Raw genomic sequence first — 22,074 nt, 5'->3', positions numbered from 1 at the left:
TGTGACAAGCAGATCGATCTGGAAAATTTCTATAATCCTTTATATGTCATTCCCATCCAGGTATACTTGTATACCATAAATACTACAGCTACCAGAGGGTAGTGGTACAGAATGGGGTGGCTATTGTTTGGAAGGAAAAAAATAAACATGATTATGAACTGCTGTGATTCTGTGTGCTACAATTAGTTTTTATTTTAACTCTGTAAAACCCACAGTTACAAAAATACATGTTTTATTTTTTTATTATGTTTTTATTATTTGGATCTAAATAGATATATATTTACATTATTTTTGCTATTTTTTTCTATATTTGGGTTTTACAGATTTTATATGTGTACAACATATTTTTAATTACTCGGTTTTTATTATTTATATCTAATTAAATATGTATTGGGTTTTTTTTGCAAATTTCTTCTACATGTGGATTTTACAGATATTATGTCTATACATATATGTGTGTGTCTGTCTATACATATACATATATATATATATATATATATATATATATATATATATATATATATATATATATATATATATATATATATATATATAGCTTACTATTTACTGTTATTTACATATAATACGTATTATTTTTGTATTTTTTTTTATATTTGGGCTTTACAGATTATATATATATGACATTTTTTGATTTTTTAATTATTTAATTGTTAATTATTATTTTTAATTATTAGTTTTTATTATATATATGTGTGTGTAAGTGTGTGTGTGTAAGTGTGTGTGTTATTTTTGCTCATTTTGCTCGATATTTGGGTTTTACAGGGTTAATAATAGCTCACATAAGTATCCGAGTACAGTGTCGCTCATTGTGATGAACAGACTGAAAATTATCACTCAACTCGTATCATTGCTTTGGTTTTCTGACCCACAACTCTGTTGTGCTGCTTCTCCTATACCGCTCTCATCAGCGTTGTTTTCAGCCGCAGCAGGAAGTTGTGTTCAGTCAAAACAACAGAAAAGCTCTAAAAGCCTCTGTACACTACCTGCTCAGCACCAAACAGCAAGACACACTGACTCAGCAACTAGGCCAGGACATAGTGGATCATTTAGCAGCTAAAGAGGCAAATATTAGCCTCAGGAGTTAGCGACCAAACACTACAGCATCAGAGGACAGTGAACACAGTGAATACTTAGATTTCCCAGGTGTCCAGTAACACGACTCCTAATGGATGATAATGTTGCTCCAAAACTGCTGGATTTGACATCAAACTGTTGTTGTGTTCACAGTCTGTTTCTGCTGCAGCCAAAAAGTCAGTTATCAGAGATTCAGGGTTTTCTGACAGACTTCAGTTTACCATCGAACTGAAACAGCTCTAACAGTTTTACAAAACAAGATGGAGCTGAGATTACATGAAAGCACGAAAGTGAACAGAAAAGTCTTGGTCAACGTCCAGCTTCTGCTACTATTAAGCAATAGAGTAGTCTGCAGTAGTGTAAAGTAACTAAGAACGTTTGCTCAAGTACTAAACTGAAGCATAATTTTTTTGATTGTACTTGTTCTATGCAACTTTGTAGCACCACTCCACCACATTTCAGTTAAATACTGTACTTTGTGCACCACTATATTTATTGACAGCTTTTGCTTAATGAACAATACACCAAAGCTTTTAAAATACAACACATTGTAAAATAAACCAGTTGTTTCCAAAAGGTTTGAGCTTTATACAAAAAGAAGCATGTCATCTAAACCACATTTCAGGTGTCTATAAATAGTTTTTATCTCTCTAAACTTTTTACATGGCTCCACTTGAAAAAGCAGACCTTTGTTTTTTCTTCTTTGTTTAAATATATGAGGACCTGTCACATTTATCCGCTGTCTTTGAAAACAAAACTGGCTACAAAGCAGTTCAAACTAGCTCCACCTGCAGCAGCTACAGCAGTAACCTGAGGCTGACACACTGATGCTTCACTTTTAATAATATTATGGTGTCATATATATTAATATATCAGTCAGAGAGACCAAACCAGTACTTTAAATATGATGTGAAAAACTGCATTTTGTTGCTAATATTTCCATCCTTTAACTTAAGCAGGATCTAAACTGCATTTTGTTGCTAATATTTCCATCCTTTAACTTAAGCAGGATCTTTCATGGAAAACTTATGTGACTGCTTGACCGAACCTACCGAGAAAATAGGACAAAGTTTTAAAATCGCCAATTACTGTAGCAGAGGGACACAGTGTGTATGTTCATATATAATATTTTAAAACTGTACATTAATGCTTCTTTCACCACATGGTCAAACTTGCTTGATTGAGGTCAAGAGATCTCATGTCAGACACACACACACACACACACACACACACACACACACACACACACAGATGCATCCACTCGCTCATGCTTCCCTTTCTGGTTCTGGAGGTTGTGTTAATTAGAGTTGTGCATAAATGGAGGCAGATGTACTCCACCTCATTCTTGGGGTCAATTAGCTGTGACAGCTAGAGCTACACAATCCTAAGACCCAATTAATGAGAGGATTTACTTATTATCACACCAACTGAATATAATTACATTGAAACATCTCGTGTTATGGTTAAGTACTGGATGACAGATGCTACAACTGTCGTTAGCACTCTCTATTTTGTGGCATCAGTCATCACTTGACTGCTGAATACAACACAAATACAAAGATGCTCTTTACATTCAGCCTTACAGACACCGAATGCTTACAAGAAATGCAAAACTTCCGACAATGACCTGACCACAAACCAGATAAATCACCTGGGTCTGAGGGTTTTTCAAATCTTTACTCTGTCCAGACTACAATAAATCTTGTAGGCTCACACATTAGCTGTGGATGAGTTGAAGAATAGACAAGAAAAACACCTCAGGGAGATTCAAACTGTCAACCTGACAATGCAGCACTTCATCATCACAAATACCAAGAGATTCAACTATACACATGGAATTCATCAGTGATTTTTTTTCTCTTACTAGAAATCACATCACATCACATCACAACAATGTTTTATAAAGAACTTTCTGTCTTCTGAGGCCGCAGTAATCCTCCATAGTAATAATCCTCCATACATTCTCTGAATGTTGCAGCTAAAACATCGTGTCTTAGTTAATGTTTAACTTCATAGGAACATTATTTAAGAAGACAAATACCCCTAAAATGAGATTAAAACTTTCAAACATTAGTCCAACCTGTAGATGATGTCCGACAATGTTGTGGGAATGTTGCCTGCCATCTGGGTCTTTTATCTAAACATGAAAGAAAATTCAGAAGAAGTCAGTTGCCATCTGAATGCACACGTGTTCGTACAGTATGTAGTCGTGCATCTAGTGACCATGCAGCCTCTCGAAACTCGTAATACTCAAGGTACTATATCATCATGTTTGGTCTTGATTTGCCCAAACATGTTCATGTTTGCCTTTTCAGCCTCAGAGAGAAAAGGTGTTCTGAGACCCAGACAGAAACAAAACCCAGAAGCTAATTAAAGCTGCTGGAAACAGTCATCAGCAGCTCCAACACCCTCCCTCCCTCACACACACACCACAGTGTCAAATTCGATTCAGCTCCAGACATGCATGATACAGCCATGATACGCCATCGCTTTAAAGCTGCCACAGTTCAGGTTGCATAGAGATGGTGCTAATAATAGAGATATCTAATCAATGGAGACACGCACACACACACACATAGTAACCTTGGGTTGACTTTACGAGTCTGCTGTGCAATCTCCCTGCAATACTTGACAGCAACCATCAACAGCATTTCTCAGTGTGGTGCAGATAATTTCTCTGAGTGTGTCCTCCGGCCTGCAAAACAAACAGAAGCAACACATAGATACTGTACCTGGAAGAGCAGATGAAGTGGAAGGAGAGGAGGATACCTCTATTTTTGGAGTCAGTATTCTCATGGCATCCCAGGGGAGAGGGCCGCTGTGGGCTCTCCTCCTCTGATGGCGCCGGAGAAACCCGCAAGCAGCAGAACATGTCAGTCAGGCAGACTAGTAAACAGAGAGATTTTGAGGCTTTGCAACTGAAAAACATTCAGCATGAATCAACATATTCAAACGGCAGAGATATAGCAACCGGTTTTGAGAATGTGCTGAGTTGCAGTCTCGCCCCATGTTTTGCCCTGAAAACTGAGTGACCTCCACTGATTAACCAAATGCCTTTTTGAGCCACTCTGGATTAAAAAAAAGAAGAAAAAAAAAGAAACAAAGAAGCGGGCCCTTTTCTCCAATATCCAGGCCTTTTCTGTTGCTGTGACAACAGCAAGGACAAGAGGAGGCAACCTTGGATGCCGGACAGCTTTGTGTCGATACAACACTGGCTTTTTCACAAATGCTCCGAGCTTTACAGCGCACCAACACCTCACAGCACATTTGTCTGTAGCAAATGGATCTAAAATATATGCCAAACTGTTTAAATCCAGAATAATAATTTTGCTATTAGACTAAATGAGCTCAGGCTGAAATCACTCAGACCACCATAGTGGCTAATGGAAAATAGAAATAGATAGTCTCTGTCTGCAAAATTATCTCATTAAAAAACTGAGCTGAGAGCTCCTGTTTGTAAAATGGAGTTTGGGCTGTGAGTGATGATTGGAAGTTGGTTAAAGGAGTGTAGCTGAGGTGAAACTGAGCAAAAATAGATTCACCTCACACTTAAAAGACAGCATATATAAATCATGATCAAGTCTGTGGGCAAGATTTTAAATATTGATGTTATGACAACAAGTTCTCCCAACATCGTCTACATTCTCACAAGAAAGTCTGGATCCGACACTAATACCGGGGGCTCAATTATTTTCAAATGATTTGGCTTGATTGAAAAAAAGTTAGAACTGAAATATTTTGTTCAATCCTCTTCTTCTCTCTAATCCTCTTCTGTAAAGATCTACAATATGTATCTACAGTGTTGTCAAGCCTCCTTAATGCTAGTAATACAATTTAGGACACTAAAGCTTCTGTTTTCTTTTTTAAGTCCCAATTTAAATGCAAGGACTCCAAGGATCTGTCTGTTACACCGCAGGACACTTTATCCAATAGTTCTGGAAAGGAGGACTGTTTCATCTCGGATTCAGGAAGAGCCGCAACAGTGGACCTTTGTGGAGTTGCAGAGGGGGACATGGGAGCTTGACCATCTAGTCCATATGTGTCTTATGGACTTGGAGAAGACCTACAACTGTGTACCCCAGGTAACCTTGTGGGGCTACTGGGGCCATTGTTACAGGCCATCCAGTCCTTCCATAGCTGTGTTTGTATCTCCAGCACAAAGTCAAACACACTGTGTTGGCTGTGACCTTCAGTGAGCTCTGGGGTGGTTTGTAGCCAAATGCAGAGCAGCCAGGATGAGAATCAGCACCTCCAAGTCTTGTTCTGCCAGATACTAGTGGATTTCTCCCTTTTGGTGAAGAGGAAGTTGCTGCTCCAACAGAATAAGTTTAAGTATCTTGAGATCTTGTTCGTTAATGATGTGAATCAGCATTAATGCAGGCAACTGTCGTGGTGAAGAGGGCGCTGAGTCAGAAGGCAAATCTCTTCAGTTGGTCTACGCTTCAACCCTTATCTATGATCATAAGCTCCTGGTATTGACTGGAAGAATGTGGTCATGGATAAAAGCGGGAAAATGGGTTTCCTCCTGAGAACGGCTGGGCTCAGTTAGAGATAAGGTAAGGAGCTGGAAGTAGAGGTGTTGCTCCTTTGTGTTGATGGAGCCCGCTAACTTGGTTCTAGCATCTGATTAAGTTGCCTCCTGGAAACCTTCCTTTGCAGGTTTTCTGGTCACATTCAGCTGAAAGGAGATTCTGGGATAGACCCAGATGTTGTGGAGAGTTTATATATCTCATCTGGCCTGGGAACACCTTTGGATTCCTCTAGTAAAAATTGGAAACTTTTACTAGGGAAAGGGGCATCTGAAAATGTACTTAGCCCACTGCCACTAAAACCCGACCCCAGATAAGCAGAAGAAAATGGATGGATTGACTCTAAAGATAGTAATATCAGTATTTAAAAGACCCAAGTTTTTCAATATAAAATGTAACCCCTAAATGAATGGGTAAAAAAAAATACAAAGGGCTTCACCTTGGAGTCGTACTCTGTCAAAGATCATGATGATGATCATGATTGCACGAGATAGATGCAAACATTAGTACAGGTCATTTGGACTAATATTGGACTAAGTTGCAATCTATGTTCATATTAATTAATTTGCTGTTTTTTAAAATCAAACTATTTTTTCATCAAACTGACGGTCTGTATTTAGTAAAGGGACATTTCTATGTCTAAGTTCTGGCAGTTTAGAGCAAATTTAGAGAATTAAAAAAAAAACAGGCAACCTTATAAATGAGTAATAATCCATGTGAAACAAACAAAGGTTAAATAGAAAAATTATAAAGGTCCTTTTAAGGAACTGAGCCATGTGTGTCACTTCTAAATTATTTGTGGCTAAAATTAACAGGAGGTGAAGGTTCATGCACTGTTTTTACTCACCTCCACATCACAGATGAGTCATACACATACAGGTGGTTTGGCACAAGATAAAACCAAAAGCTTTCACCCTGAAAGGGCTGTCAGACAGGCGCACGGAGGTACTGCATCATCCACTCTCCACTCTGCTCAGTCCATCATCGAAGTCTGTTAAAAGAGCCAGTGGCAGAGATTTTATGTTTAGTATGACATCTTGTGGTTGAATTAAGCATTTCACCTACGACCAATGCCAATTATCCCTCAGTAGTTAATTATAGCAAATAGTTCAAGTAAGTACAATAGCGTTTGCTAGAAACTGCTAAAAGTATTTTAAGGTGCATGATTTTTTTTGTATATTTGCTCATAATATTTTTAGATTAATTAACATAATCAGTTAAAGCATAGCATGCAGTTTATATTTCTTTTTGCGCACGCATGCAATGATCAGTAATAACAATAAATTTCAGTTTTAACAATTAAACTACGCTGTCTATGAGCTTCAAATGATCTACTGTCAAATTTGATTTTAAAAAATTAAATATGTATCATCTGTATATCGTGTTATTCCCTAAAATAATAGATTCATGTATAAAATTCCAACTGAAGAATCAAATGTCTGGGTCAAATATAGCAAATTACATCTGCATTTTGTTCATTTAGAAACGCTTCACATTAGATTAGATTTACTTCGAACACTGCGACTTTAATTTTTACTTATTTGGTATTTAGTGAAGAAATGAGCAGCAGACTTTAAGGAAAATGTGGACTTAACATTGGGTGAATGATGGGGAATGTAGTTTTACGGAAAAACATCGTATGCAGTACAATTTTAAAAGATAATAAAATATTAGCAATATAAATTTCCGTCAACAGAAACGACATAACTGCGTAAATGTAGTTATATCTGGGTCAAAAGTTATAATCGGCTGCGCTAAATCAAAAGGAAATACATTAACCTGACTACGAGTCCCAGAGTGCTTTGCGAGCTTCAAGGTCCACCTGGTATTTGAAGTCCACAAACCAGGTTCGTTTCCGTGTATCTAGCCTAGGTGGAGGAATCTGCTCTGCAAAGACAAACACATGTGAAATTATTGATCAGGTAGGGCAAACAGCTAATTCTGCTGGCTCCCGCCTATTGAACGAGTCGACCACATGAAAAATATGAATTAATTTCTTATGGTCAGTCCATATTTTTCCGTTAATCTAGCAGCTGCAGCCAGGGTGCAAAACCAGCGCTTACATGGCGATGCATTTCCTTTTGTTCGGCTAGCGTATGTGCAGAAATGCAGAAACGAAATTCTTAGAAATGTTGGGCATTTCCAGTAAACTGTAACTGAAAGGTTTTCTTAATTTAAACCACCCGGCTGCTTCTATTTTAGTCCAAGTGTGTCTTCACGTTTCCGACGACACTCGACACGTCGACCTTTGTGCCGCCGTCCTCGGTGAAGTTACACATTTATTAGCCTTTTAGTTAGCTGAATAAATATGTAACCTTTAGTCGTATTAGCATTGAGGCTAGCTCTGTTAGCGTTAGCAGCGGGCTCGTCGCAGTTGTGTTGTTTACATCCGGTAATGCGGGTTTGTTTGCATGGCTGTGGCTGATTAAGCCGAGTGTGCTTGCACTGTGACAGCTAAAAATGTTTTAACGGACGTGAATTACGGTGTCCGGTCAGTGAAAAATGTGGGCGTCAGCTGCTTTTGTTATATTCACTAACTGACTTGTCTTGTGTCTCGCAGGGTTGAGTGAATTTATGGAAACATGTCAAAGAAACGGGGCAGGTAGGCTCAAACAGAAAGTCTCATTTAACTCATCGTGAGCCAGCCATTAAAGTGAATCACTTCTATATTTTACTGTCGTGAATGACAACAGTGATATATATTAACAATCTGCTCAGTTGGCTTCTTATGTACAGCCGAAATGCACAAATTTTAACCCTCCTGTTGTCCTCATTTACGGGCAGCAAAAAATACTGTTCCTTCGTCTGAAAAAATCCAAAAATTCAGCAAAAAAAATCCCCAAATTTAGAAAAATTTGCAATCTTCAGGAAGAAAATTCTAAAAAAAATCCTTAAAATTTTCCTTTAACATTTTATCTTTTTAAAAATCCCCAAATTTGGCAAGAAGTAAAAATTTAAAAAATAAAAATTGTAAATATTTTTTAAAAATGAATAAAAGTATTCCAAAAAAATCATAAAAATATCTAAAGTGATTCCATATATATCAGTAAAACTTTTAATATTTTCTTTAAGAACATTCAGGAAAAAAAATCAACCAAAATCCAGCGAATTTCACTGGATTTTGGTTGATTTTTTTCTGAATGTTCGTAAAGAAACATGTTTTCTTTAACATCTCTTTTTTTCCACCAAAATATGTTCAAAAATTTCCAAAAATGTTGAAAATGTGGAAATTTTCACTGTGAAAATATATATATTTTTCCATATTTTCAAACTTTAAACCGGGTCGACACGAGGGTTAAACACCTCCTCAGTTAAAACTAATTATCTAAACAATATATTTATTCAAAAGTTCAAAACACACCTGAAAAATGAGTAATCCTTGCACCGAAATGTCGTGTAATATTAATTTTCTATTCATGTCTGCAGGAAGCGTAGCAGTGGAGAGCTGAGTGAGAGCTCGGCGTCGACCCTCAGCCCGGACCCTGACAACCTCCTGGGCCGCAGGATCCAGCACACCTGGAGAGAGAAGGGAAATGTGACAAAGTGGAAAGGCACCGTTCTGGAGCGTCTAACCGTGAACAGCTCCCTCTACATGGTGAAATATGACGGCTTTGATTGCGTCTACGGCATCGAGCTCTTCAAAGACAACCGTGTGTCCAACCTGCAGGTCTTGGCGGAAAAAGTCGGTGAGGTGACGTCTTTGTAACTGCGTGGATGGACGTGTTGCACAGCGAAGTATTCAAGTGTTTGTTAGTATATTAAGAACTCTGGACAGACTTGATCAGGTCTGTAGTTTGTTGCTCAGCACTTTAGGTTGAAATTCAATTATACTTATGTAACAGTTTTTCATAGGACTTTTGTTGAAGCATGAGAGGGAGTTTTTCTCTTAATCGTTTTTTTGTTCTGTTTATTACAAACAAAGCACTGTTGTTGCTGACAGACAAACAGCACAAATGGCTATATTTTTGGCAAAGGAAGACACTGCATGCTGATTTACAATGTATTAAATTAACATATCAAGTTGAGCTAGCATTGTTTTTCTTGGCATCGTACAGCAGTGGTTTGCCATTGCCTTCTGCCGTCTTTTTACCCATAGATGGAGCTATTTAAGCCATAGCTGGCACTCTTTCAGGTCCTACCACTCCGGGTCAGAGTGGACCTGAGAACAATGACAATTAATGGGTTGTTCCATCTTCCCCAAAGCCCACAGGTGGGCCTTGTTACCGGATGGAGCTTAACGTCATGCCCAGGACATGATGATGTATTACCACCAGATCTGTTTTCACTGTATGGCGAAATTATATTATGGGAAATAAAGGATATACAGGGCATAGCAGTCAATGGCTGAAGAATCCTCAGATGCTACATCTGGTCAGTCTTGCTATATGGATGCGAAACATGGACTGTATCAGACAATGTATCAGACAATATGCAGAAGAGCCTCCAGGCAATGGAAGTGTGGTTCCTACGAAGAATGCTAACGATATCGTGGGTAGAAAGAGTAACCAGTGAGGAGGCGCTTACTAGAGCAAATGCGAAAAGAACAATGCTGGCAACCATCAAATCGCGAAAAATTAAATTCCTAGGACGTGATGAGGAGGAATAGTACAGAGAATCTTGAGATAACGGGCAAAATAGAAGGGAATAAAAGCAAAAGAATGACAGAGAATGGCATATATTGACAATATCAAAGACTGGACAAATGCATCGAATGCCAACACTGTACTACATGCAACGTATGACAGAGAAAAGTGGAAAGAGATGGTCGTCAACGTGATTACGCAAGACACCTAAGAAGAAGATTATAAAGTTGTGGCTCATCACTTTGATAATTTTTGTGCTTAATTTTTGCTGGGTTTAAACATTTTTTACTTACTCCTTTTTAATCTTCTTCTGTCACCTCCAGCCCCCTACACAGTCTCCTTTCCAAACCCCTACAAACCCAAGTTATATACATCAGCTGAAGCTCAGACTAACTGCCCCCCTCTGACACACTCACAACAATACCAGTCACAGTAAACTAAATTACAACACTATGTAAAGAAGTCTATTGAGCGCTTCGCAAAGAAGACAATAAAATCCAAAGTAAATTGGAATGTTGTCTGGACTAGGAAGAGACTAGGAAATGGCAGAATATCGCTCTGCTGTCAGAGATAGAAAGCAGAGACCAAAAACTCAACACCAAAAAAATAACGCAGACCAAAAGAAAACAGAACATGTAAAGCATGAAACTAGATAAAGAACATTTATTTTAACAAGTTGAAACCTGTAATTTCAGAATTCAAAGAGCTTGATGAGCTCTCAAAATTGAAAATACTCCCATCAGAAGGAGGCAGTGAATATCTAGCTACTCAATACATGTCAACATGCCACACATTTTTGTATTAATGCTCAAATTACTGGTATTGTGTCTTGTCCAAATATTTGAGCAAATAATTTTTTGATGCTTTGGCAGTTTTCTGTCTGGAAACTTACTCTCTAACTGATTAGATTTGGATTAAAAATACATTTTATAATAGTAGAAAACTCCTTATTTCCTTGGGCTAATGTAGAGCTAACATTGTCAAAATAATGAGACAATTATAGTTTAATGTCCCATAATAATATATCATCTGGAATCTATGAGGTTTTCAGATTAACGAGCTCATCTAAGCGTCTTCTCGTTCCTGCAGTGAACAATAAGATCAAGGTGCCTCCTGGGGCGGAGGAGCTGGTGGGTCGAGCAGTGGAGCATCTGTTCGAGAAGGAGGACGGTGAGAAAAACGAGTGGCGAGGCATGGTGCTGTCCCGAGCCCCCATCATGACCCACTGGTATTACATCACCTACGAGAAGGACCCCGTGCTGTATATGTACCAGCTGTGGGACGACTATAAGGACGGAGACCTACGCGTCCTGCCAGAGTCAGGTACCACAACCAGAGCTTTACCATCGGTGTGCAGAAAACTGTCAATGTTTTACATTTCAGATGCTCGTGGAAAAGTGGGAGGAAGAGAACAGGACAAATTTACATAGTCAGCATTACAAAACACTCCAGTGCCTCTGCCTTGTTCTTTTTTTTCCTGAACATGAAAGTAGTGTCTCTAGAGCGCAAATAATGGCACACTGCAAGGAAACTGCTTAGTCTTTGTTTGGGGGCGTTTCCAAAGTAGCAGCTAGGCACGTATTATGCAAATGTATAACATGACGACATAGATACGTAACAGAAGAAAAGCCCAAATCTGAAACATGGCATTTCTGGCAGTGTGTTCTCAGGAAGAGAATCACTCCTTCTGTAAGTTTGCAGACCTTTTTTTACCCAAAAAAAGCAGCTACATAACACACTCTGGTCTGCTCCTGTGACACTGGTCTCATCTTGTTGTGTTTTTTCTGTTGGTCCTCCAGAGAACAAACACCTGCTGCCAGCAGACAGGAAGCCGGGTGAGGAGCCAGAGAGCCTTGTGGGTAAACAGGTGGAGTACGTCACAGATAACGGTCTGAAGAGGACGGGCTTGGTCATCTACCAGGTCCCAGCCAAGCCCACAGTATACTACATAAAATATGACGATGATGTCCACATCCACGTCTACGATCTGGTGAAGACCACCTAGTACTGACTGTCCAGTTTCATTTTCAGCCCATATTTTTCCTGACCAGTCGTTACCAGTTAAAGTGTTAAAGATTTCAATTTTTCTCCAGTGGAAGGCCACCTGCCGAAACTCAAAAGCCTCTTTTTTGGGGTTTTCTTTTTGTTTGTTTTCATCCTAACATTACAAGACATCTCGGTTTTTGATTCTAAATTTTAAGTTGAACTTAATATATGACTTTTAAGTCCTTTTCAGTGTAAATAAAGCAGGTCTGTGACCGGTTGTATAGCCCAGCAGATGAAATGGAGCTAGACGTTTGTTTTGTTTTGTTTTAGTCACACTTGTATAGTGCAAGTCTCAAACTCCAAATTCAAACTTTTTGTAAGCTACACATCAAACTAAGAAGATTTCATTTCACTTTTGTATACCTGGGTTATTTATTTCATCTGAAATATCTGGCTGTGCTGCTGGTAACAAAACAAAAAAACGTGTCTGCTGTGCTTCATGTGTGTCACTGGGTAGGCCTCAGTTTGTTAAATATAGAATATTCATTTGACCAGTGTGCTGATTTTTCCATCACAGTGAACTCAAATTTCCGTTGAGGTGTTAAGCCACTGAGAGTCGTCTGTGTCTCACATCATGGATGTAAAACACAGAATAATCTGAAAACTCATGTATCATATTTCTGTTCTATTTCATCATATAAAATGTTTTCTACATTATTATATCAGAAATACTGATGTTGATGTCAAATTGTTTCAAACGGTGTTTGTGCTACACACTATTTATGTAGTTGAAATTGGCTAAAACATTGTTGAGTATTTTGGACTCCAGTCTTCATTATTTGCCAAAAAAGAATGAATTATTGTTCATTGTGACCCTAAATATGTTTTGTTCTGTAAATATGAGACATTTTTATGAACGTAAAACAAAGCTGCTTGAAAATGATTTTCTCGTCCAGTTATTGCTGCACAATTTTTTTTCTTGCGATCTTCGTCATTCATGTACATGTGTTGCATTATAATCCATACTAATTTAACCAAACACATTCTAATCACATAACTTTATGAAACTGTACAAAACTGACTCCTGCTTTTCCAGTAAAACTAAAAAGAATTATTATAAGCATGATATACTGAAAAGCTTTTTAATGTGCTTTGAAGTGTTCGACCTTACTTTATCCAGTTTTATGTATTATGCTGATACATCGGCACAATTGATCACATCAGAATGTGAATATTTTCAGAAATATGCAGGCCCAGTCTGTATATTAACTAAATGAATGTGAAATGCTCCTCTTCACACATTTACATGAGCTGAGAGTCAGCTGTCCTTGACCTTTTCTGAATTCAGTGAATACTTCAGAACACTGAATGAACGCAGATACTTTACATGTTTTATCAGAAATGTGGCTCTTTATTTATCTATTGCATTGGTTAAATAACTTTCACACTTATTTTACTGAAATAGAGTATTTCGAAATTCAATAGATGCTGCATCCAACTTCCTTATACACTGATTTATATGAGGAGCAATCTTTAAATAACTGTAGAAAAATAATTTCATGGCTTAGTATGTGACAGATTAAACATCAAACATAAATCCGTTACCTTTGTAACTGTAGCTCACTGTTTCAGAGCATGTAAGGACATTACACTTGAGGTGTGACTGTGTTCTGGAGTGTAAAAACACCTGACGTTTCTGAGGAAGAGCTCAATCTCCCTGCACAAACCGATGTGAAGAAGGTGTACGTTGAGGTGCTGTATGCAAGAGGGAGGCAGACCTTGACACATACGAGTTGTAGCATAAAAACACAGGTAGTTTTAAATACGAGAAAAGTCTGGAATGGGATGTAAATCTATCAGTGAGACAATTTCAAGATGTTTTCTGTGTGGGTGCCCGTATAGCTCAACGCGTTGAGCAGGCGACCCATGTACAGGGCTGGTCCCTGACGCAGCTGGTCCGGGTTAGATTCCCGCTCGCGGCCCTTTGCTGCATGTCTTCCCCCGACTCTTCTCCCCTGTCTCTCTTTCTCACTGCGCCTATCTAATAAAGCCCACAAAAAGGCCAAAAATATATCCATCCATCCATCCATCTTCTACCGCTGGTCCGGGTCGGGTCGCGGGGGCAGCAGCTTTAGGAGGGAAGCCCAGACCTCCCTCTCCCCGGCCACATCATCTAGCTCCTCCCGGGGGACCCCAAGGCGTTCCCAGGCCAGCTGGGAGACATAGTCTCTCCAGCGTGTCCTGGGTCTTCCCCGGGGCCTCCTCCCAGTGGGATGTGCCCGAAACACCTCACCGGCGAGGCGTCCGGGGGCCAAAAATATAACTTAAAAAAAAGATGTTTTCTGTGTCAAAGCTGTTGAGCTATTTTCCTGTCTGCTTATTAATTTAGTGATTGATGGATGGATCCCTCTGGCTTGGTTATATTATATTGTACAGCTTTTAAACTGTTAATTCTGACACTTAAGCCTATGATGGTAATGGTAGATGGAAGCAGTTTCAAACAGGCACAAAAACAACAACAAACAAATCAATTAACACAACATTGGAGCGTGTAGCCTTGCTAGCAGCTCGGCAAGGCTGATACAAACAAAGCTAAAATTCCCATAAAGACAACGCTAACAGATGCAAGATATTGAATGTCAAATTATTCAAATTCGAACACTTCAGCGCCTCAACGATTGCATTTTTCCAAATTTCTAAACTACACTGCTCAAAAGATTTAAAGGAACGCTTCATTCTCACGTCATTTTGTTCTCAATAATTTACACAGTGTATATCAATGATTGGACAGTGGAAAACAGAATTGTTAACCTTCTGAAGGGGGCATTCACACTCACTTATCACTTATCCCAGAAGTTTAATTGAATTATAGTCATACTGCGATGATTAAGTATTCCCTTAAATTTTTTGAGCAGTATATTTTCTCATAGAAACAATCAAAAACAGTTACTTTGTAGAGACTTTATTGAAAATACAGGCTCAATGCAGCAAAACTGAATTATTCCTTCACTGCCAAGCCTCTGCCCAAATTGTAATCGCAGAAAATTAATTGCGTACACCTGTGATTTCCAGTAAGTGTAGTTGTTTGAACACTATTATAAAATGATTTGTAACTACCAGAAGTTTTCTTAATTTTGGACTACCAGAGGAAAATGATGTGATTGTGGGCCGTCAAACATGGAAAAGCAGACAGCAAAATCAGTGACCAACTAAAAGTCAGTGGAAACACAGTGACAGCAGTAATCAGGAGGTATAGAACAGGGATCCCCAACCTTTTTTGTACCAGGGACCAGTTTCACGCAGAAACACTTTTTCAAAGACCGGGTAGGGGCATGAAGGTTCCAATAACAAAAACCTTAATCATTATATTTAGTATGTAATCTGAATGCAACAATTACATTTTATATTAGGCACTTTCATGAACTATTACACTACAATATCAACTCACCAAAATGTAGAATCAGTGGGAGCTCTGGGCTTGTTTTCCTGCAACTAGACGGTCCCATCTGGAGGTGATGGGAGACAATGACACTTGAATTGTATTCCTTACATCCAGTCTACTCCGTAGTCTTGTTTTTGTTGCTGTCACTGCAGAAAACCCCACCTCACAAAGATAAGAGGTTGAAAATGGAAGCAGGACTTTCAGTGCTTTTGTGGCAATGTCAGGATGTTCTGCTTTGACTTTACTCCAGAATGCAAAGAGATTTGAAGTTGTTTCAAACATGGATTGAAGGCCACCATCATTTGCAATCTCAACTAGTTGTTCCTCTTCTTGTAGGGTTAAAGTTGATTCCCCTGGCTTGTTCACAAATGGGTTCCGGATCCATTCCTTCCCCAGTCTCGACGTCCTCTGCTATTTCATTAATTAGGGTCCGAGCACCGAATGGTGCGAAGACCCTATTGGAATGCAAGGAATTATTTATTATTATTATTAGGGTCCGAGCACCGACGGTGCGGAGGACCCTATTGGAATGCAAGGAATTATTTATTATTAGGGTCCGAGCACCGAATGGTGCGAAGACCCTATTGGAATGCAAGGAATTATTATTATTATTATTATTATTATTATTATTATTATTATTATTATTATTATTATTATTATTATTATTTTACCGTCTTTTGAATTGCCTTTTTGGCGGCCTTATCATACCCCAAAACACGTCAAACGTGGCATGCTCATCAGGACTGGCGAAAAATTTGATATTTTATGGGAGTTGCGCATTTGTGTGGGAAAATGGCTCCATAGCGCCCCCTGGAAAATTGAAAATTTGGTCATTAGGCCAACTTGAACGACGTTTCATCTACAGTTACAAAATTTTGTCTACATATTCAGCACATCAGGAAACCCAAAAAAGTCAATCATGGCCACGCCCTAACACCAACAGGAAGTTGGCCATCTTGAATTAGCTGTAAATTTTTCAAAATTAATAACTCATCGGAGATAAGTCCAAGGGACGTCAAATTTGGCCAATATATGCAAACACGCGACCTGATGAAAAGTTATCAAAATGTTCATCTCATTTCAAAGGGCGTGGCCATGGCGACTCCCAAAAAAATGGACCCTTCGCCATGAAACAGGAAGTGGTGTCTAACTCAGCTGTACATGCTCCAATCTGCCTGAAATTTTACGTGTGATCAATGTCCAGCCCTGACAACATCCATGGGGTTATATACATTGACAGTCATAGCGCCACCTTGTGGTAGCAGGAAATTGACATTTTTCACACTTTGATGTACTATTCTCAGCACGTTGATCAGATTCACCTCAAATTGGTGACATAAGGCAGAACACATTGATGATGATTCCCAGAGAAAATGGTGGCTCGACATCAAAGGGCGTGTCTGTGGCGGCGCGGCGAATTTCGATTTCTCGCCATGAAAATTGAATTATTAATATCTCAGCTGGAAATCGTCCAATCTGGACCAAACTTGATATGGTGGACACCAGTCCGGGTCTGAACACATCCACACTCATAAATTTAGAAATACTCATAGCGCCACCTATAGGCAACAGGAAGTAATTGTCATTACAGTTGCACCTACCATTGCCTGAAACTTTGCCATGTCATCCTGAAAATTGGTCAGTGCAGTGGTCCCCCCTTGAGGATGCCACAGTGTGAAGATTTTGACAATTGATGAAATTCTGTTGCCGTGGCAACGCATCATTGCCGTAATAAACAAAGTACTTTTTGACAGGTTAAAAATGCTCCAATGCTCACCAAAATTACCACACATATCTGGATCGGCAACCCGTTTGATATTTTAGGGAAACTGCACATGTGTGTGGCAAAATGGCTCTATAGCGCCACCTGGAAATTTTCAAACAGTTACTACGGCCAGTACATGTTACCTAAATTTACGAAACTTGGTAGGCATATGTAACTCGTCAAGACACACAAAAATGTAATTGACACCCATGCCCAAAACCCAACAGGAAGTCGGCCATTTTGAATTATATGTCATATGTTTTGACGATTTTGGGTCATTTTTGTACATTTTCAAAAGCTATCAACTCAAACAGGGTAACACCGAGAGAGCTGAAATTTGACCAGGATGTACTCCAGGCATGGGTGATCAAAAGTTATCAAAATGCTCACCTTAAGTCTGAGGGCGTGGCCATGGCGGCCTCGTGAATTTTGATGCTTCGCCATGAAACATCAACTGCTGTGTAACTGCCCTAAACATGCTCCAATCTGCCTGAAATTTTACACGTGTGATCACAGTCCGGCCCTCATCACATCCATAGGCCGACATGCACTCTTGGTCGCAGCGCCACCTGGTAGACGTGCGTGGAGTCGCCGACCAGCAAGGATGCGAGGACCCGTCCAACGCTGCTTGCAGCTTTAATTCTTCTTGTTACGGTGCTCGCCGAAAGGGGGATGTTTTCGACCTTTTTTACTGCAGCCTCTCTGAAAAGTTCGCTGCAAATGTCCTTTGTAGCAGGCCAAATGAATTCTTCCCCAATAGTAAAGGACTTCTTAGCTTTAGCAATGCCGTCCGCGACCAGGAATGATGCTTTTAGCGCGGACACATTTGTTGAAGTAGTGGCCTTCAATAATTGTTTCTGTCCTTCATGTTCCCGTTTTTTTCTTTCAAAATATTCTAAGGGCTTTTCTTTCAATACTGGGTGTTTTGTCTCCGGGTGGCGGCGCAGTTTTGATGGTTTCATGGCTTCATTAGCAAGTCTGTCACCGCATATTACACAGAGTGGGTGTGGGGCTTGTGAATCACCTGTTGCGATGAACCCGTAACTCAGGTAGGAATCTTGGTATTTTCTTTGAAATGCAACTTTGTTTTTGCAGGCAGTCTGTGACCCTTCTGCTGTCTCATCGTTGTCTCGTTTACCCTTTCCAAAGAAACTCGCCAGTGAACTCTGTTTCTGGCTCATTTTGCGAGGGCAAACTTGCATTGCTAACGCAGGACAAATACGCGCCAAAGAGCCGCGGAAGTTAGGCGAGGGCGGAAGTGGTTGTCTTTCAAAATAAGACACCCGGAAGCAAAAACATATTTTTATATATATTTTAATCACGATTAATCATTCTTCGCGGCCCGGTACAAAATGATCCACGGACCGGTACCGGTCCGGGGCCCAGTGGTTGAGGACCCCTGGTATAGAACGAGTCATAGTAACAGCAATAAGAGCCACTGTGGCTTTCCTCCTAAAACGATGCCACAAACACTTCACTACTTGCACAATGTAGCTCTGAAAAACAGATGGGCGAGTGCCTCAGACTTGGCACGGGGGTTATCAGTGGAAAAAGGAGTTTCTGTGACAGCTCAGACAGTGTGAAGGACAGTGCATAAAGTCAACTTCTTTGAATGGTGTCCAAGAGAAACATACCAGCTTGCTGTTTGGTACAAAACTGCTAGATGAAGCTCCGCTAAAGGACAGTCTGATGAATACTGGGAGCACATTCTTTGACCGGATGAAACCATGATAAATTTGTTCAGCTCAGATGGGGTCCAGCACGTTTGGCATGAGCCTGGCCATGACTGTCACAGTGAATGCATATTCCTGACAGTGAGGCGTGGAGGTGGGACTGTCATGACATGGGGGTGCATGAGTGCAAGAAATGGTTGGGAACATAACACTTACAGATAGCACCGTGAATGACTGTTGATATACAAAAATACTGGCTGTCAAGATGACTCCTAGTCAGCAGAAGCTTGGCAGGAAAGGAAAGTTCCAGTATTATAATGATCCAAAACACTGCCAAAATCACACAAGAGTTTCTAAAGAATAAAAAAGGGAAAACTTTGACCTGGTCAAGTAACCCCTCCAGCAAAGAACAACTGAAAAAAATAAAGGTCTCTGAAGAATGGTACAGAAATTCTTGCTATGCTGGTATCATCCATGATAAGGAGGAATGCAAGTATTTTGTCTTAAACCACAGTGTAGAGCAAAATAAAATCTTGATTTGATCATAGCCTCAGATGAAATGCTACAGTTCATCCTGAGGGGAATATGAATGTATTGGGTGAATATCCAGGAGACAGGAGATCAGTCAAACCATTTGGATTCATCTTCTGGGAACCATCAACATTCATATTAAACTTTGACAGTCTATCTGATAGATGTATTGAAATATTTTGAATAACTTCACCTGCTGGTGTAGCAGGAAAAGTATCGTCAGAGTCACTAATACTTTTTCCACCACTGCTACTGGGAAGCTACAATACATGATGGCATATTTAGATAGAAAGTATGTCAGTGTGTTATACTTACTACACTACTATACTACTATATACTGCTATTAAAAGGTAAAGTGACTAAGTAGATGACATTTCCTCTAGTTCTGCTCCTTCACCTATCTTGTTCCCTATTTTATTCCAACTCCTGATTAGCTTCTTTATGTAAGGGCCAATGAAATCAGAACATAATCTATTAATATATACAAAAGGTAATTTAGGATTAGAATCAAATGTCTACTTATTTTATAGCAGTGGACACCATGCAGGCAGAACATTGTTAGAATCCTTACTGACTACATCATTCTTGGGTCAGTTTGTGTCAAATCAGTTAGAATTTGGGAAATGTGTTTACTGATTTGGGGCTGCACAGTGGATTAGTGGTTAGCACTGTCATCTTGCAGCTAGAAGATCTTCGGGTCACGTCCCGGCCTTCTTTCTTTCTGTATGGAATTTGTAAGTTCTCTCTGTGCATGCATGGATTTTCTCCAGGTACTCCGGCTTCTTCCCACAGTCCAAAAACATGCTGAGGTTAATTGGTGATTCTAAATGTCTGTAGCTGTGAATACGAGTGTGATTGTTTGTCTCTATGTGTAGCCCTGTGATAGACTGGTGACCTGTCCAGGTGTCCCCTGCTTTCACCCTAAGTCAGTTGGGACAGACTCCAGCCCACTGTGACCCTAATGAGGATTAAGCGGTCTATAGATGATGGATGGATGAATGGATGGATGGACGATTTGTCATTTGGTACAAATAGGGATAGTTCAGGGTCCCTAGAAAGTTCTTTTAAGTGTAAATATATATGAATGTATTCATATTCCCTACAGATAATAGTCTTTGGTCGGCATTTCGCTAACTTTTGAGGCCTCTAACATCAGTAGAATCTGATAAGTGGCAAGTGCTCTAAGCCCAGTTTCCTTTTTTGTGTGTGTTGCTTTGACAAATGCTTTGCTTTGAGCATATGCTTTGACATTTAACAACATATGAGGCTGACTTTGCCTAGATGGATGTTCTCTGACGTATACTTGTGACAAACACTTAACAGAAAAAAAGATGATTTAACACACATCACAATAAGTCTCAAGTTTGTTGAAACACAGCATAGACAAGCAAACAGGAGATCAATGCTGCACTAAAGGCAACAAAAGAAAAATGACTCCTCAATGGATTTGTATTTCATTTATTTGCAAAAATGTCTTTGTTGGTCTTAATGTCGAGTTTGTATTGTGGCCTCTTCTTTGTGGTAGTTGGAGCTGAGGTAGGCAGCAGAACATGTAGTATTTGCACCAACAGATAGCATCTGATGGAGGCCACTTGAACGACGCAGCTCTGTATGTTTGCAAATGGTGGTTGGGATTAACCACCGACATGCATGAAGAGGAGCAGGATGAGTGGAAAGTTGATGCACTAAATGGGCCAGACAAGATCTCTTTTTTGAAGGTGAAAATGCAAAAATTCTCTTGTCTGAAAACGTACAAAATTCTCCAAATTCAGTCAAAATGTTTTACAGAGCTAACAATTAACTCAACAATGCAGCAACATCACTATCTGAAATAACTTAGACTGACCAAGCTGTTAGTTGTTTGGAAATAACATTCAGAAGATCATACAATTACTCATAACTGCTTGCCTTTTCTAACTAAAATTCATGTTTGTAAATATTTCATGACCAGCAAAATGATATTAGAGATGACCCTGATTGGTAATTCGTAATTATTTAATGCCAAGCACAATCTGCTGTGAAGTGGAGCACATGTCTCATAGCGGCGCTGTTCTGAGTCTGCCGATCAAATGTCGGCTCTGCTTTAATGACGAGTTCTCTCCTGATTCCTGATCTTCCTGACCACACATGTAGCCACATGCTGACTCCCTCTTCCTCCCCCGGAGTCTTTTCAGAGGTGCCAGGGCTGTGGTGATGGGTGCCAGTACAGACATCGGGGAACAGTTGGCTTACCATCACGCCAGGCTGGGTGCCAAGATAGTAATAACAACGAGGAGGGAGTACATGCATTACACAAGGTCTGTGCTCTGGAGAATGTGTCTGATGCAATTTGTCACCTGTTGTGCACTTCCTTTTACACATCCATCACTATTTTCTACCATTTTCTTTCTTTGTGAAACCATCTGCCTGGCCTCACAGCTTTTACTGTTCAGACACAGTAATTACACTCTCAAGTATCTTTGACTGTGAC

At 39.6% G+C, this 22,074-nt stretch overlaps 1 protein-coding gene and 1 long non-coding RNA gene across 6 annotated transcripts; one reads left to right on the top strand and one right to left on the bottom strand.

Annotated features, from left to right (window-relative positions):
- Window positions 1–752: 752 nt before the first annotated feature.
- LOC118470703 (uncharacterized) lies at window positions 753–7,633 on the bottom strand. 3 transcript variants are annotated; one of them, XR_004847834.2, is made up of 5 exons: window positions 7,404–7,633; window positions 6,472–6,615; window positions 3,865–3,981; window positions 3,679–3,790; window positions 753–3,232 (listed from the first exon to the last, which is right to left on the bottom strand). It is a non-coding gene; the product is annotated as an uncharacterized LOC118470703 (long non-coding RNA). The 3 variants fall into 3 exon arrangements; XR_004847833.2 differs by having other exon boundaries at window positions 3,679–3,981; XR_008603099.1 differs by lacking the exon at window positions 3,679–3,790 and having other exon boundaries at window positions 3,828–3,981.
- On the top strand, window positions 7,435–13,136 carry LOC111572317 (spindlin-Z-like). Of its 3 annotated transcripts, none has more exons than XM_023275939.3 (5): window positions 7,435–7,546; window positions 8,185–8,226; window positions 9,051–9,310; window positions 11,297–11,530; window positions 12,007–13,136. In XM_023275939.3, the coding sequence occupies exons 2-5, from the start codon at window positions 8,207–8,209 to the stop codon at window positions 12,210–12,212; spliced, it is 720 nt and encodes a 239-aa protein (XP_023131707.1). In that variant the 5' UTR covers window positions 7,435–7,546; window positions 8,185–8,206; the 3' UTR covers window positions 12,213–13,136. The 3 variants fall into 3 exon arrangements, with proteins under 3 accessions (XP_023131707.1, XP_035806704.1, XP_035806703.1); XM_035950811.2 differs by lacking the exon at window positions 7,435–7,546 and adding an exon at window positions 7,604–7,626; XM_035950810.2 differs by lacking the exon at window positions 7,435–7,546 and adding an exon at window positions 7,770–7,889.
- The last annotated feature ends 8,938 nt before the right edge of the window (window positions 13,137–22,074 follow it).

The sequence above is a fragment of the Amphiprion ocellaris genome, chromosome 10 (genome assembly GCF_022539595.1).
Source record: "Amphiprion ocellaris isolate individual 3 ecotype Okinawa chromosome 10, ASM2253959v1, whole genome shotgun sequence".
Taxonomy (NCBI): Eukaryota; Metazoa; Chordata; class Actinopteri; family Pomacentridae; genus Amphiprion; species Amphiprion ocellaris.
The sequence above is the reverse complement of the archived record's forward strand: the minus strand, read 5'-3'. Positions and strand labels throughout refer to the sequence as shown.

Excerpts from the sequence above, each read along its gene's own strand:
- LOC111572317 (XM_023275939.3), top strand. The coding sequence starts at position 8,207 with ATGTCAAAGAAACGGGGCAG. Across the intron at positions 8,227-9,050 it reads ATGTCAAAGAAACGGGGCAG|GAAGCGTAGCAGTGGAGAGC; the intron begins GTAGGCTCAAAC and ends TCATGTCTGCAG. Across the intron at positions 11,531-12,006 it reads ACGCGTCCTGCCAGAGTCAG|AGAACAAACACCTGCTGCCA; the intron begins GTACCACAACCA and ends TTGGTCCTCCAG.